The sequence below is a fragment of the Rhipicephalus sanguineus genome, chromosome 10, assembly GCF_013339695.2.
Source record: "Rhipicephalus sanguineus isolate Rsan-2018 chromosome 10, BIME_Rsan_1.4, whole genome shotgun sequence".
NCBI classification, from domain to species: domain Eukaryota; kingdom Metazoa; phylum Arthropoda; class Arachnida; order Ixodida; family Ixodidae; genus Rhipicephalus; species Rhipicephalus sanguineus.
Window position 1 is genome coordinate 111,400,437 of NC_051185.1, and position 17,309 is coordinate 111,417,745.

The 17,309-nt window shown below is 46.6% G+C and overlaps 1 protein-coding gene across 1 annotated transcript; it reads left to right on the forward strand.

Annotated features, from left to right (window-relative positions):
- Positions 1 to 4,575: 4,575 nt before the first annotated feature.
- On the forward strand, positions 4,576 to 10,048 carry LOC119372256 (zinc finger protein with KRAB and SCAN domains 3). The gene is made up of 3 exons (XM_037642734.2): positions 4,576 to 5,294; positions 6,754 to 6,903; positions 9,085 to 10,048. The coding sequence occupies exons 1-3, from the start codon at positions 4,613 to 4,615 to the stop codon at positions 9,639 to 9,641; spliced, it is 1,389 nt and encodes a 462-aa protein (XP_037498662.2). The 5' UTR covers positions 4,576 to 4,612; the 3' UTR covers positions 9,642 to 10,048.
- The last annotated feature ends 7,261 nt before the right edge of the window (positions 10,049 to 17,309 follow it).

A 17,309-nucleotide genomic window follows, 5' to 3' on the forward strand; every position in this document is an offset into this window, starting at 1 on the left:
GCTATTCCTGAACATTCGAACGCTGCTGTGGCAGTATCAAGTAGCATTCGCACTATATAGTGCAGGGGTCTCAAACACGCAGACCGCGGGCCTTTCGCTAGCGGCCTGCGGCCCGCACATGACTGTCTTCGTCCTATTTTTTATTCTTTTATTTTATAAGTACGTTCTCGAGCTACACAGGCATGCAGGTCTAAAGCATCTTTTTCGTGAGGCACCACCAGCAGCCACCATGTGTGATACATAACCGTGAAACAAAACTTTGTGTTGCAGAATTGGCGTCCAGAGTTTAGTCATTTTAGAGATAGGTATCTATATATTGGTGGAAACTTGCCGCCAAATACCCTTCAGAAGTGACCCATATATGAAATCTGGAAAAAAGGTCTTTAAAATTTCAGCGTTAGCTGACATCTGCTAGAACCTATTCTGCCCTCCCCTCCTTCCTTTCACTCCTACCTTCGTCACTATCCTGGCCTTTGCGGAAGTAAATTTTCGTGAATGCGGGACACACAAAGCATGCTGTGCATGTCCAGCTTGCGTCACATGATCTCAGGGAGCCTAGACGGAGCCACGGAAAAAGAATGTCTTTATAGGGATTTTATTTTAACTTTATTCAACTTTATTCTTCTAGTTACCGACTAGAAACGTCCTCCGGGGCTAAAAGCTGCCGTGAGCAGCTTGACTGGACCCAGGAGGCGTTGTACATGACAGCGCGATAACAGTAAACGAGACTCCGCGCAGTCTCTTCGTTTTAGTGGAGGGCTGGAACTTGCAAGAACGCTTGCCCGCCTTGGGCCTCCGCGATCGCACTTGCGATGATAAGTTATAGCTATAAATTTATTATATTACATTTATCACTGCGACTACAGAATAATATTTGAGATATAAAATAATAACGAATGCAAATAAAGCACGGAATAGCGAGATGTTAGCTATATAAGCGCCTGGTCTATTTACTTTCAGTTTGCTCATTTTAGATAAATCAGGTAGCTCCGTATGCAAGAAACGAAAGAAGATCAGTACTTGTCGCTCATAAAACTTCTCCAAATAGCGTGACCCACATAAAAAAAAGAATCGTTTTATCGAGATGAAATGTGAAACGTATATGTACGCGCAACTTATGAGGAACGCACTTGAAGGGACAGGCACTTCAAGAAAAGAAAATGCGGGGGGGGGGGGGGGGGGGGGGATTCGAAGATCTCTGTTCGTTCCGCGTTCGTTCTGGCGGTGTTGCGTCACAAAAGTGGGCCGTCCGCAGCTCTCTTCCGCCGAGAGGAAGAGGACAGCCAATCGTCAAGCGGTGAGCGGCGAGCTTTCCGGAAGTAGACGCGCATCGTTTCTCCTCGGCAAGGGGACCTTATATTTCAAAACGAAGTGTTTCTCGCCTTCTCATATATACAGTTGTTATACGAAAAGAAAAGATATTGTTTTTCTTCTCAAGCTCAAACAGTTTCTGAAACAGCAACAGGTTTCAGTGCTGATATTTATTGGTGTTAATTTTTCTAACCTGCTCGCTATGTGAAGTCGTGCACGCGAAAAAAAAAAAAAAGTAGCGGTCGGCGCAGTTTTTCAAAATGTCGTCCCACCGGAATGTCTGGCTTGGCTCCCGGGTGTCGGATCGTCAAAGGGAGCTTCTGCTGGCTTTTATGAAAGAGCACCCACAGATCGCTACGCCGTCGTGCCCACTGGGGCCGTCGTACACGAGTAAGGACCGGGAGGACACGTGGCAGTAGCTGGTAGCGCTTTTGAACTAAGAAGTCCCTGCGCGTAAGACCACAGCCCAGTGGCAGGCCCGTTCATTTCGTTCGCACTGTTCGTTTCGAGAACCGAAAGCGACGCCGCACTCGCTCATGTCTTCAAACGCACCTCGCACCTCTAACCGCAAGAGAAGCACACGTCGCAAGCGCCATTTTCTCAAAATCAGCTCTTGCGGCCGCCGCAACCGCTGCATCATGCCGTGCGAAGCCATTTGTTCGCTCGAGAGAACGCGTGCGAACGGTCTCGCGCTCCGTTCGTTTGTAGCAGACGACATGCTCGTTATGACGCGGTATGACGTCATCAAAAAATAAAAGATCAAGCAAAAAGAAAAATGGCTACGCCCCTCAGAGACGTAGTTTTTTCTGGCTTCGGCCAATCGCGTGCGCCGCCAGAATGGGCGCAGAACGAACGGCGCAGTACAGAAATCTCCGATCACCCCACTCGTTATGACGCGGCATGACGTCACCAGAAAAGAAAACCTCAAACAACAAAAAGAAATGGCGACACCCCCCCGGCCTTGAGTGGCATCTCCCGCTTCAGCCAATCAGCGCGCTTGTTCTTCCCCAGGAGAATGAACGAGCGGAGCGAACAGATCTCCGATCGCCCCCCGGGTTCCGACGCCAGGCCTGCGCTGAAACCGCAGCGCAGGCACAGCGAAAGCTGGAAGAGCGGCGTTTCTAGAGCCCGTTTTAAGCTCTCTTAGGGCTACAATACAAGTACACTAGAAAGGTACCCCCTACGCCATAAATCACAATTTTTGTGAAGTTGGGAAGCACCTACAAAGCCATTATTCGTCATTCTGCGGAGAAGCGAGGCACCAGCTGCACGTCTGTAAGGCATTATGTGCACTTTGTTAACGCGACAACTGATGACGATGAAGAAATATGGCTCAGACCTTTGTAATGGGTTGAAAGCTTTAAACGGTCCACCAGTTATGTAATTTGCATTGGGTGACGCCCGGTCGCTGTTTCCCTCTTCTGTCATGCTGTATAACATACGTTCACGTGGGAGAGAGACGGGGGGGGGGGGGGCGAAGAACTTTACTGAGACTCCAAGGAAATAGATCATGCGCTTATGGGCTTCCTTGGCGACCAATACAAGTACACTTGCGAGGAACCCACTACGCTCTAAATCATTGTAATTTTACTGAGACCCCGAGGAAATGGATCATGCGCTTTTGGGCTCCCTTGGCAACCAATACAAGTGCACTTGCGAGGAACGCACTATGCTCTACATCATTGTAATTTTACTGAGATCCCGAGGAAATGGATCATGCGCTTATGGGCTTCCTTGGCAACCAATACGAGTGCACTTGCGAAGAACCCACTACGCTATATAATCATTGTAATTTTTTAGAAGTAGGGCAGCAGGCGCTGTGCCATTTTTTGTCATTCTACGGAGAGCCGTGGTACCTGCTAAACGCATGTAAGGCATTATGCGCACTTTGTGGATGCTGTGCCTGATGACGATGAAGAATTATGGCAGAACCCTTTGTAATGGGTTGGAAGCATTCAACAACCTACTCCTTGCGCAATTCGCATTGTGCGACGCCTGGTTACAGAATTCGCGTTGTGCGACGCTTTGTGCTTATTTTGCTCTTCTACCACGCTATATTGCATATGCTAATGTGGTTCCTTCCCGACAGGAAGCCTGTATAGGACCTTTTTGCAAAGCAGTTTCAAGCACCGACATGGCTCAGAGGTTGAACACTGGGCTCCCACGCAGAGGGCCCAGGTTCGAACCTCGTTCCATCTTGGAATTTTTTTCTTGTTTCGTTTTTTTTTTCTTATTTCGAGCGATACTGGTTACGGATACCGGCGGCGGCGGCGGACAACTACGGCGCCAAAAACGGCCAGTGAAATGATCTCATAACAGCTTTCGCTGTAAAAAGCAGTGATGTCGTAGCTTCTGACGGCGACTACTGGGATCTACGTACGGTTCCTAATCGGTAAAAATGAAGTACATTGACTTCTGAGAGGGCTATAGACTTAGCATACCAAGTTTCAAGAAGTTTCGTTGAACCAATGACCCAAAATTACGACAAATACAGTTTGAAATCCGTGACGTCACGCGCGGAGATTTCGGCGCGAGATTTAAGAATGGAACTTCGCCCTTGATTTCCTCCTTATGATGGTGAACCTAATTACATTCGAGTTCTCAGAGTACACTTTATCAGTCTTAACTGATTCGTGGTATCACTTTAGTGTCCCTTTATGAGCTGAGCAGAGTCCAAGCCCGGCCCGACCCGAGCCCGCCACCTCAAACCCGGGCCCGGCCCTAAGCCCGGAGCCTCAGGCCCGAGCCCGGCCCGGGCCCGCCATGAAAACTACTTTACCCGGCCCGGCCCGGCCCACGGGCCGGGCCGGGCCGGGCCCGGGTTTTCGGGTAGGCCCGAGCCCGTGCAGTGCTCTAGTCAGGGAACACCAAGCCCAGCTTTTTACTCTGCCGAAATAACATAAGACTACCGCAGAAGGGGAGCGCATACTAAAGATACGATGGCCGGAGCCACCGCGTCTACGCGTCTCCGTCTCGCCGGTCTCGCTCGCCTGGCAACGGCCAGACCCCCGCCAGAGGGCCGCACCGGCCGCACTTTTTTAACGCGCGGCCGAAATACTCTCCCCCTGCTCACTCTCGGCCGCCGCCTCTCCCCTCGCCCTGATAGTTCCCTCCTCTCCGGTAACAGCCCCTCGTGTGCGTACTCTCCCCACCGCTCACCCCCTTTCCAACCGCCTGACGTGTTTCGCTCCGCCGTCACGTCGTCACGTGTTGTGTGTGTGGCGCCGGCGCGTCATACGTCCGGCGGTTGCCGCTCGCTCTCACTTCTCGCTCGTGGTTTGTGGTGAACGCCGTCATAGGTATGGATCCATCGCTGGCATCAACCTCGACTGCGATACCTCCAACAACTAGTACAACACAATCGAATGCGAGCATTGCACGCGTCGTTGAAGATGCCGCATCGGCTGAAGACAAGGCAGCGCAACGAAGGGCCCGTGATGCTGCGCGTAAGCTGGCCGCCGGATCCGAAGCTAAGGCCCGTGCTGCCGAGCGCAGGCGGGCGAAGCGGGCTGCGGATCCCGAACTCCGCGCTCGAGAGGCCGATGAGAGACGTAAGCGGCGCATTGCCTGTGGTGATGACGGCCGGCGGCGAGACGCCGAACGAAAGCGTGCGAAGCCAGCCGAGCACCCCGAAGCCGATCTGGCGCGGGGACGCGCGATGCGTGAGCGAGCGCGGGCCCTCGAATTCGATCGGCCGGACGCGCGCTTCAAGCGAGACTTCCTGGACCGCAGCTTCGGATATAGCTGCGCGGTGTGCGATCGACTGTGGTTCGACGACAACCTGAGCCCCATCTCGGGCGTGCGCAACGCCGCCAACAAGTTGAACGCGTTGCGGGTTCTTTGGAACGAGTTCGGAAGACAGTCGGGCGAGCACCGATGCGACGACATTGATGCGCAAGACCCGCGGCTGGCTCCCTTCGGTGCGTTCCGGGTGTGTGCCTTGTGCCGCGAGTCCCTGCTGGCCGGACGGGTCCCGCCGTTGAGTAAGAGCCACGGCTACGCGTACCCGCCTCGTCCCCTCATAGCATCACACCGTGCTTCGCACTTCCTCATACTCCCCTTCGGGGAAATGCGGGTTTTTTTTTTTGTCTGTGTTGTGGCCTTTGCGTGTTTGTGTGCATGAGAGAATGTGGACAGCACATTCATGCACTGCTTTCGACATGTTTTTTCAAAAACGTAATTGCAGCATGCTTGGATCACAGCATTATTTCACGTTCATGAAGCATTACGACTTGCTCATAGTGACCACTTTTGATTGAGCACAAACATATGCTGCACAACACAAGAAGGTTAGTGCCTGTACATATATAGTCATGCGAGACATTTGATCTGGCGAATGTATCTCTGCTCCTTACACAGCCAGCCTTTATACAGCTAAGTATGTGTGGTGCAAAGAAATGTGGACAAAAGAGGATGCATAAAGGACATAGACTGGCCCTGTCTATGTTTATACAATAAAAGCTTGCTAATTCGGATTTCACGGGACCGGGAAACTGTCTGAATTGACCATGCAAATGCCGAATAATCAAAATTATCAAGAAAACAACGAATGCATGTCTATCACATCAATGCACTTTCATTTTCTTGAGGAATACGTAAGTCCAGTAATTATTTTGCATAACAGCAGTGCTGAAGTCGCAATTATAGTTATTTGCGACTTCGTTCACAACGTGAACCCTCGTGTCCTAATCCGAAACGTGCTCTGAACCCGAAACGAGATTGTGGATGGCGACCATGACTTTCTTAAAGCCTGCGACCGTTTCGGCTGTCTGCAAACGTTTCCTTTCTTTGCATCGCACATTTATGGCGCTTCGCACTCGGCATGCCCCGAGGATAGTCCGAATTACCCGGGTTGCGGCCAAGTATGACCGAATTAACGCGAGTTTGATGCCATTAAACAATGCATATGCTGGCCAGGACCAGGGAGCATGTCCGAATTATCCGATTTTCCAAATTAACAAGCTTTTACTGTATCTATACAGCTGCTGGTGTGGCTCACTGAAATGACTCGATCACATTGTCTGTCACTGGCAGTATGAAATCCAAGTCACAGCTCCACTGACTGCCGAAGCTGTAAAGTTTGTTGATTAGAAAACGTGTTGGAGAAGACTATGCACGAGTATGCACACGGCCAGGTAGATAAGCAGTGTCAATGCAGGCGTACTGCGTATATGCAAAACTGTTGAATAGCAGCAATTTGCCAAACCTGAGACAGCTATGCGCGCAGTGCAACACATAGCAATACAAGCTGTCCTACCACCGTGTTGATCATAGCCAGCATTCTTGCTTTTGGCCTTTGCTTCTAGAGGTGCTCTCCCATCGTGAAAAAAGATCCATTCACATCTGTGCTAGATTTCTCCATAGTATTTTTCTCATATAGTTGTGATGCCTTGCCACTTTAAAGAAGGGAATGAAGCTTATGTTTGTAAAAATTGTCTGCAGTGGCTGCCAGAGGAGTACTGCTGAGGAGGTGCCCCTGTGGTCAAGTGGTCAACACGAATGATGCAAGCCAGTCAAGGGGTTGGAAAGTGCAGAGGGACGTGTCTATCCAGTGCGGCCTACAACAGATGGCCCCTCTGCCGATGGAAATCTGTATGTACCATGTACCCATGTTTGACGAATGCCAATGGTGCAGCTCAGTGCTAGAAATTTTGAAAATTGTGAAAGGAATTCAGCAGTAAAGTGCTTTCCATTGCAGCACTACTTTTTATGTTGACCAGTGGCGATGTCTGTGGCTGTTGAATATCACCACCATTAACAACAGAAGTAGACAGCCGGCATATTACTGCAAACGAGTTCATAATCTGAGTTGCCACATTTTGTAAGAGAAACAGCATCTGCAAAATGTGAATAAGTAGTTAAATGCTAACCACACTGTCTATGTATAGCAAAAGTGACAGGCAAATCAGTACAAAGATTGTTGACATATTTATTTACTATCAGTGAGCTTGCAATTGAATATTGTGGCTTGTCAGCTTTGACTAACGTTGCCTGGCTTTTGTATTGGCCACCGTGATGACTTCCGTGCTGTCACTCAAGACATTTCTCAACAAAACTAAGCTGCTTATAATTTGAACTATGAAAGGTTTCTTCGTAAAAAAGCGTGATTTACTCTGCTCTATGAAGAGCTCTGCTTATGCTATCCAGGAAAATATTTACACTGTATGTAACAAAATATGTAAGAAGCAAGAATAGGGGGGTGGACAGGTAATGTCATGTGCACTAAAAAAACCTGCTATAATTTTCGTATATAGTATTTGAAACCAGGCAGTACAAGCTCTGATGGACAGTGTGAGTGCACAGGTTGCCCCCACTCTGTCTTTGTTCCAAGATGGCATTTTGCCTGCACTCTTTGCTTCATCCAACATTCTACCATTTATTTCTAAGGCTGCTTTACCATCATGCCTGAGCTATAGTGTTTCGAATTTTAATAGCTTTGTATTTAGACTGCAGTGAAGGTCATGAGCAAGTTGCCTTGAACATATTGGTCTAATAAGTAACAGAATGGGTTTCAGAAGAAGGCAGGTGTCATTGACAGAAGGAAAGTCACAGCCATAGATTTGGATTGGCCTGTGTGGACTAGTGACAGAGCATTGAACATAAGTGGCCTGAATATAATGCAGCGATGATATTACATGTGCAGTGCAAGCACAACTGTACAGTCATCAGCAAGCTTAACTCGAACGCTCCACAGCACGTCCTGAAACGGTTTGATTGACTCCAGCGCAGCTGGCATCAGTCAAACCAGTCCAGACCATGCTGCGGAGCGTTTTAGTTATGCTTGCTGACGACTGTACATCACCTTGTGTTTATAAATAACATTCCTTGAAAGACAAACCCTTAAAATTCTCATTGTAGTATACGAGGGATTATTGGTCAGCTGCCAGCTCTTAAAGAGATCACGTGCTTCGTGACGCCAGCAGACAGAAAAAGTGTTCCACACTTGCCGTCATGGCTACTAGCTGCGCTGACTAACACTCCCAAGTTAAAATGCACATACCGTAAAATGCCGAGCAAGCGCCCCCCTCCCTTTTTTGGGAGATCTGAAATAAGCGCCAATGACCGAGCAAGCGCCCCGCCCCCTCCCTTTCCTCCCCTGCGGCCATTTTTTTTTTTTTCAAGACGAGCATCGCTTGTGCAAAAAGAACCACAAGAATCAGTACACTCAGTGCTTATCTAATGTTTTTTTATGAAATTCTGTTGTCATGTGGCCAGTCGTATACTGATCAAACCGGTCGCTGCTTCAACGGTTTGACAGTGACGAGAGGGAATGAAAATAGTAAGTAAATAAAGCATTTCATTAGAAACATGGATGGGCATTTTTTATTTTTAGGGGCTCCCCCGCCGCCATCTCGCATTTCAGTGCGGGACCGAGCAAGTGCCCCCCTCCAAATATGGTCGGATTATCCTTCACCGAAGGGGGGGCGCTTGCTCGGCATTTTACGGTATGTACCCCATAAAGCGGATGGGGGGATGACCGCCACTGTAGCTCAGTTGGTAGAGCATCGGATGCATTATTCAAAAGTCACAGGTTCAGTCCCTGTCAGCGGCAAGTTATCTTTTCGTCCACTTTACTTTCTTTACATTTACATCGTAATTACTACAAAGTAACACCCCCTATACTTTCCTTGGCTTTCTTGTCTGCTAGTTGTAATTAATGTTGTGTCTAGCAAAGCAAAACGAGGCCTTTGAAATTGCCCTTCCTTCGTTCATTGCTTCAAAGTGAAATTGTTACAATAAATTGTGTGTCATGGTCTCTTTTACAAATTGCAGCTCCATCAGCGGAAACTGTGGAGAGCACAGGGACAGGAAAAAGTTGCAACCAGGCTGGAAGTCTGAGCCGAGTGCCCTCTCTGTTTGAGAATGGAATAGAACATGGCACAGGCACCGCAGTGGGATGTGATCGGCTGTTTCAGTGCCATCTCTGCCAGTACTCCACACCCAAGCCTCAAAATCTAAAACAACACTTGGTATCACACAGCACTGAGAAACCTTTCCAGTGCGAGGTCTGTCCAGCGGCATTCAAGAGCTTGGACTCCTATAAAGCCCACATGTGCAAGCACACGGGAGAAATGCCATACCAGTGCCATCTTTGCCCGTATACAACTTTCTACAACAAACGCCTGTTGGATCACAAGAGATCTCACTTGAACACCATGCCTTTTGCCTGCACCATGTGCACATATAGAACTAAGCGCAAGGCAAACCTCCATATGCACAAGCTCAACCACACAGGCAATAAGCCTTTCAAGTGCAAAGTCTGCTCTTTTGGTTACATTCGAAAGCAGTCCTTAAAAACCCACATGCAGCAACACTTGGAATCATCATAGCTGTGCCAGTGATTGTGGGCGTTCATCGAAGCACCGTCTACCATCACGCACCTCGAAAGATGAACAGATGCCAGGGACACAAGTTGAACAAAAGGAGATAGCTCTGTTGATGCCTATTACTGTTCATCTGAATCTCTGCATTCATTGGGTCTGTTATGCATCACTAATGGGCTGAACGTTTCAGACTGAGGGACCTTCCTAGGACATTTAATAAACAAGACAGTCATCTGCATCACACATTTGAACGCTCATATAACAAAAGATGGTGAACTTTGTTGCACTCTAGTGTGTTCTTCAGTTGCGCAAATGATGTTGCACATACCCAAATCATTTCCATTCCTATGTATCTTGCAAACTTGTGTTCATGAGGATGCTATCACAAGCAATATTGGAAGTAACGCCAATCGTCCCCTTGCCCCACATTTGACCTGCTAAAGTTCTGGAAAAATAAGCAACCAAACAAAGCATTCAAGTCTTGCTATACTGTCGAAGATCTGGGCAATCCTGGCAACCCGTGCTAGCAATGAATGAGACTTTGGTTTGGTGGCATTTGTAATGCAAAAAGTGCCACACTTCTTTGAAGGACGAATTATGGGACAGCTTGTTCATTTTACATAACTTGTAAGGTTTGTTTTGCAACTGTAATAAGTATTCTATGCTTATGATGTTTTACTTCAGTATGTCATTCATAGGAAATAGTAATATTTTGTCCCCTCAACAAAGCAATCATTATATCGAGTTGGCAGGCTCGGGATTCGTTTTTTTTTTTGTTTTTTTTTTAACGCCGAGCTGGGTGGACCTATTGTCCTTTAGCACTGGACTCGAGCATAGGTCGGCAAAAAATGTGGACCTCACTCAGACTCACTCATGAAATATATTTTGCCTTTCGGACTCACTCGCACTCGCACTCACCAAAATTTTCCTCATTCCGACTCACTTGGACTCGCACTCACTGAAATTTTTCTCAACCGGACTCACTCGGACTCAAACTCGCGAAAATATTGCTCGCTCAGACTTACTCCGACTCAGATTCACAGATCGATCTGAGTCTGAGTGAGTCTCAGTGAATCCACTCATGAGTCCATTAGCGTATAATTTACTTTTTTGACCATAGTGTCAATGCTCTTTAACATCAATACCTCGTATAACAAGTGTTCTACTTGGCGCGTTTTCATCTCATACCTTCAAATGCGAGTTATCAATGGTTACAATGCAGTAAGGACATTTTTATCGAAAGAGATGACTCGCACGGGATATTTTAAGGCCTTCCCATGAAAGATTTTGCCAGAGGGAGGTAAAACCCCCCTCCCTTCGCCCCCCTCCGTAACTCGCGCCTTTGGTCAATAAATATTCAGATGGAGTATGAACGCTAGCGCTTTGAAGTATGTGTGAGTAAACGTGAGTCATCTCAAAGCTGATGGTAATGCTGAAGTAGAGTATATAGATAGGACCATAGGTCGGCAAAAAAAATGTAGAGCTCACTCAGACTCTCTTAAAATACATTTAGCCCTTAGGGCTCACTTGAACTCAGACTCACCAAAATTTTCCTCATTCAGACTTACTCAGACTCACTGAAAATTTTTTCAACCGGACTCACTCGGACTCAGACTCACAGCTCGATCTGAGTCTGAGTGAGTTTGAGTCGACTCATGAGTGAGTTTGCCGACCTATGGGCTCAAGCAGGCTTTGAATACGAGCAGCAGGCCCAGACCTGGCTCAAATTGTGGCCTGTGCCACAAGTGCCACATTTCAGATGGCTAATCATAGTAGGTGCCATTCGAGCCATGGTTGTATGGCCTCTTGGTTGAATGCTGTATGGAGTTTAAGGAATCACAAAATTAAGCGCGAAGGTTGGCCCTGCATTTAGTATGTAGCAGAACATACCCTGTAATGCGGTCTATTACGATAGGAATGCAAAAGTTTAAATTGAGCATCGGGCACCAAGAGTGAGCGAGATGATGGTGGAAAGGTGCCTAATCCTCTTTGCTACAACCCTTTCAAAGGTTGACACCACCTTAAAACTGCATGGGCATGGTATGAAGGCTTCCTAGCAGCTTAGATATTACAAAAGGTAGCGTCCCGTTCTTGTCCACTCATCCAGCAAATAAATTCTTGTGAGTGTTGGCTAAGTGCAGTGCAGGCAACAAAGATGAGAAGGTGCCAGAAATACGATGCAAGTTTCAGTTGCTTAAAGGGTTCATGAACGACTTTATCAACTACTAATCATGATTTCAGTATCGGAGTTTATTGCCTCACAAATCGATTGCCGCAAAATTTTTTTGAATCTATCAAGAACGAGCAGAGTTATTGGGATTTGTCGCATGCTTTGAGTGGTTTCTCTTTTCTCTTGTCAGGATGAGCGCACTGGAAGCTACACAAGGAGGGATGGCATGGGGGAAAGAAGTTACATCAGCACGCGGTATGACACATGATTGCTCTCTCCTGTTGTGGTTCCTGCGTGCAAGTGTGGCTCACTGTTTAATGTTGGCAGGCAATGGAGCGCAGCACCGGCACGTGGCGGCACTGTGTGACAAGAAGCACATATGATCCAAATGCCGCTCTTGATTTATGCAAGCTATTAGCCAGTAGCAGCCAGTAGCATTTTGAGCGCGAGCACCGCGACGAGCATAGCAGCACAACGTCCATCGTCAGTGTCCAGCTTCATTGACATATGCACCCAGCTAGATAGGGTGATGCAACACAGACAGGCAACAAGGGAGCCACCCGATCGTCTTGAGAAGCCTCTTTGTGGCCACAGTACCGAGAGTATGCATTCCAGGCAAGTCCCGTCAACGAAGCCCCCGCTCTGTATAGTTCAAGGCCCAGCCATGTACCTCAGCCTCGTCCTGCTAGTCCTTCACGTAGCCATCGCATAGCAGATCTACCGCCTACAGAACAGGAAGCTCGGTATTCAGCTTTGTCAGAACGTTATGGTGTCCCTTACTTCCGTCCTGGACAGTCGTTGAGCGAAGCTGTTTGCTTCAAATGTCGTGAAAAGGGTCACCTAGCATCGAAGTGCCCAGCAAACCAAAAAGCTGTAACACAACACCCAGCCACGGCTTCCACATCACACCATGCAGCAGCCCCTGCATTACATACCAGCCCCTCAGAGGTCGTCCAAGGCTCTCAGCTGGAGTGCTCATTCTTCACAGCCAACATTCCACTCTTAGGCTCCTACGATGCCTTCTCGGACACAGGGTCCAAGGTAACCCTAGTGTCCAAGTCCACAATCAAGAACCTTCCACTCATGCCCTGGACACATGAGCCTTTAACAGTTGTCAATGGTTCAAGTGTGCACCCCGAAGGCACAGTCTACCTGAAGATCTCAGTGGGCCCCATCATAGGTCTAGTGAAAGCAGCTGTAATCAGCAACAACGTCTTACTGGTAATACTCGATGAGGATTGGTTTCGTGCCAGCAATACAGGACTAGTGTTTGAACCTCCCAATCCGGCCGAACTCCACCATCCAGCCTTGGGTACAGTCGTACAGGCCCATCAGAAGCTGTACCCACGTGCCTCATGTGCAGTGATTCTTCGCCAGTTTTTCCTGGCTCAATGTACTGAAGTGCCAGGTTCATTGTCTCTCCAGGACAGTCCGCTTCCGGAAATGGAACCCCTTTGGAAACCTTTATGCATAAGCCAGCCCGACCGAGCCACTGCTGCACCTGAAGGTATGGTAGCTGTTGCGGTCCACCATCCCGATCTTCCCTCTGCGTTTATTGCAAGGAACCTCCCAAAGATGCAGCAAGTAGCTCTTGCAACAGTTCTTGCAGCCAATCAGCTCACATTCGCTCGTGACAAAGAAGACATTGGCCATTTCCAAGGTGTGGAACATTGCATTGATCTAGTGCCCAACGCAATGCCATACAGCAGAAGCCCATACCGGTACTGCAAAGACGACCGAAAGTTCTTACATGAACAAACAGCCAAGATGTTGCACAAAGGCATCATCGTGCCTGCCACTGGGCCATGGGCCTTCCCAGTCATTGTTATGTCTAGAGGACCGAAGAAGCGCCTGTGCGTCAACAATATTCCACTTAACAAGCTCACTCTTAGTGTGGTGCACCCTCTGACACATGCAGATGATATCATGCAGGATGCCGCAGGAGCTTCATACTTACACAGTACAAAACACAGGACCAAAGTAAGGCAAGGACAAGCTGCATAATATGCAGATGTAGTACAGTGACTTTCGATGGCTACAACTTTCTTGGTAGCACTTGTTCTCTCTTCATTTGGTCGTACGCTTTGCCCTTCATTATAAAAGAGAGAAATAAGAGCAGCCCGGAAGGCAAGTGGAGCAGCAGATTGCAGTTCTTTCAGCACCTAATCTCAATTTAGTGATCACTTGTTAGCATGCAAGTGATAGTAATCATTCTTGAGTCAGTTATTCTCTTGCACGTAGGTCAAAAGCAAACGAAACATTTAGAAACGTAACAGCACATATAAAGAACATCGAAATCGTTTGTCAATAACATACTGAGGTTGACTCGAGAAATAAAAATTGAATAACTGGTTAGAAACATTGAGATGCACACAAAATAAAGAGCCAAGAAATTATTTCTCAGCTCTCCGACAAAGTTTCTTTAGTGTGTGTGCAAGGTATGCAGTCAGCTACGAGCAAGGCCATTTGCACGTGTTACATTAAAAACATTCTCGATTGTGATGTGATAAACATTCAAAGAAAAAAGGACAAGTTGCTGCCATGCTTTTGCTCATATTGTAAAGCGTGCACAATTTGAAATGTCACTGCATCAACAAAGTGCTATGCACTCATGTTATATCAAGCTCCATTTGCTGTTAAACTAGCTAATCCAATTCATACTACTTACACGCAACTTGTATTGCTTTAAGGAGTCTGGACATAATTTTGATTCACTAACGAAAATTGCAAGCGTCTTATGTAACATTACATGGTCTGGCCTTTATTGTCAAACATAGTACACACATTATGGGCTCTCAGACTGCACAGTCTGTGTATTGCTAACAGTATGTCAGTATTTTGAAAGGGACCGACAACTGGCCAGAACAGGGGGTTAGATCCTGGTAGAAATGAAAAGACCGTGAAATATAGTGTGACAGATTCCAGCATCCTTTTCACGTTATGAGTAGGATTTATATGTTTAAATCGTGTTTAAAAGTAACAAAAAAACGGTATGTCGCGCAGCCTAGCGGAAGAGCCTTGAAGCTGGATTATGGAGTTGATCACATTGTTGTACGTAGTCACGTAGTCTGATGCTGTGATGCACACCATAATTAGCCCTCAAAGTTAGAGTATGTATACTATCATCTGTCCCCATTCTATTCGGTGCTGCTTACGAGGTAAAAGGAGTTGCACAGTGAGAAGTGGCGCTGCCTTCGCGGCAGCCTGTGGACCATGTCAAGCCACGGCGCATACGCGCGGAGTGCATGCATGCGCACTAAACCTCTGCGCTCGAGTACGAACTGCTTTCGCGCTTATTGTTTGCAGCATGTGTTGTCACATGTGTATACGACTTCATATTCGCCGCAGATAGAGAAATTCTGAGTACAAATGTCTCACGGCGCTTTCTGCGTTACCATTTCGTGATTAGACACTCTGACCGGTAAGCTTTCCGTTGCACCAAAGAAAATAGGTACCATAAGAATTGGTTGTCGGTCCCTTTAAGGGAACAGTTGTTGCTATAAGTGGCATATGTGTTGAACGGTAACAGAACCACGTAGATGCTAAAAGCTAAGTCTTGGCACATGAGACGTAAAGGTCATACTTCCAGTGGCGTTGCCACCACAGCATTGTGTCCAAAACATTACACAATTATTTCAGGTTTTCACATTCCAGGCTACTTGCTGCGATTATGGGCTAAAGTAACATGTAGAACCTGACAAAGGTAAAGAACACACCCAAAATTATGCATGTGACTAGAGAAGACATAGGAAAACATGACACAACTCCATGACTGGCTTGAGATACAAGGTGTCCCTCAGCACAGAATATGAGCTCGTTATTGTAATTATGAATAGCCTGTAGAGAAACACATCATAGAATAAGAGAGAGCTGAGCTAGTAAGTATTCATTCTAAAAGACAGGGCGTGCAAACACAGACACATTTTGTGGTGTTTGTGGCGTCTTAACTTCTTTCTTGTGTCCATGTTTGCACGCCCCATCTTTTAGAATGAAATACATCATTGTTGGCAGGAATCCACACATAAAGTAACACTTAAGTTTGGATCAGCTGCAAAAAAAATCGTAAAGGACTAGTAGAACGCTGGTTATTACAGCCATATTGTGCTGCCTCCCACGTGTATTTAATACCGAGACTGGTCTCGAGCCTCTTGCTGAGCTTTCCTGGTTACTATCACATAAGTTTCTGCACAGTGAATAATTAGTATATGCCACAAGAGAGGACACCAATCTAAGATATGTGCACACAGCTTGGATAGTTTATTTTATTTATTTATTTATCAATACTGTAGGTCTTCTGCAGACCCATACAGTTGAAGGCATTTAGTCACCAATAGCCTGTCCCAGCTAAACTGCATTGTAGCCTTTTTTTCTTTTCCACATTAAAGAACAGAATAGCAAGGAATAACCTAACATGACTTTTATGTTAGGTTATTCCCCATGTTAACACATGTTAATAACTTAACATGAGTTTTATGCGCCAGAACCACATGATATAATTATGAGGCATGCTGTAGCAAGGGACTTCGGATTAATTCTGACTACCTGTGTTCCTTTAATGTGCACCTAAATATTAAGTACACGGATATCCTTGCATTTTTTCCCCATTGAAATGTGGACTCGCAGCTGCATCCTTCAAGCAAGGAATGACCTGCTGTGCTCAATTATGCACTGCAAATGGCAGCCAAAAGTGATGCTTAGGGAAATTAACTGTCTGCAGAGATCAACGGTCAAAATTAGTAGACAAATTGGTACTTGGCCAAATGTACTTAGCTAAAACGCTAGCTTCAGCACAGTGATCAACATAAGGCTCACTTTTGCAAGTGTTAAATGAGCTTTCTGTCTATTGATGACCAAACTAGAGCATATTTAATCACTTGGATGAACTGTCAGTGCTCAAAGATAATCAATTACAGAAGTAAGCATATAAGAGGCACTTATCACAGTAACAAAGTTGTCAGGCTTTGCTGAGTCACAGAGACAAGCAGAAACAAGAGGCAAGGACTTTCACGAACTGTTCATACAACAGTCGGTAGATCCACCTGTACTTGTCTATTAACTTCTTGAATCCTTGTCTAAATTTCTGCACTAATTTCATCAGTGATTATGTCAGATCAACAAGCCCAAGAGTCCATTTCTCTGAAGTGTGCACTGTTCTACATTTTGTAAATAGCACACTACATGGCATATTTTTTTTACAGCGTGCACATGTTACATGAGCACCATGACCAACAATGAGCAAAGGATACAGTCATCACTTCCTTTAGTCCACAAGGCTCTGAAGACAAGTCACAACATGCCCGAGCACCACACATTTCATGGCACAGACAAGTAATATGTGCCACTTAAAGCGAGACTAAAGAGCAAAACGACTTCTCTCGTATTAGTAAGGTACTCTTTCATGATACAAAAAACCCCACGCTTGCTGCGAGAAGACGCTTAGTAAGAGAGAACGTGCAAAAACAAAATGTGGGTGGCAACGCCACCTTGAAGTTTCCGCACCATTC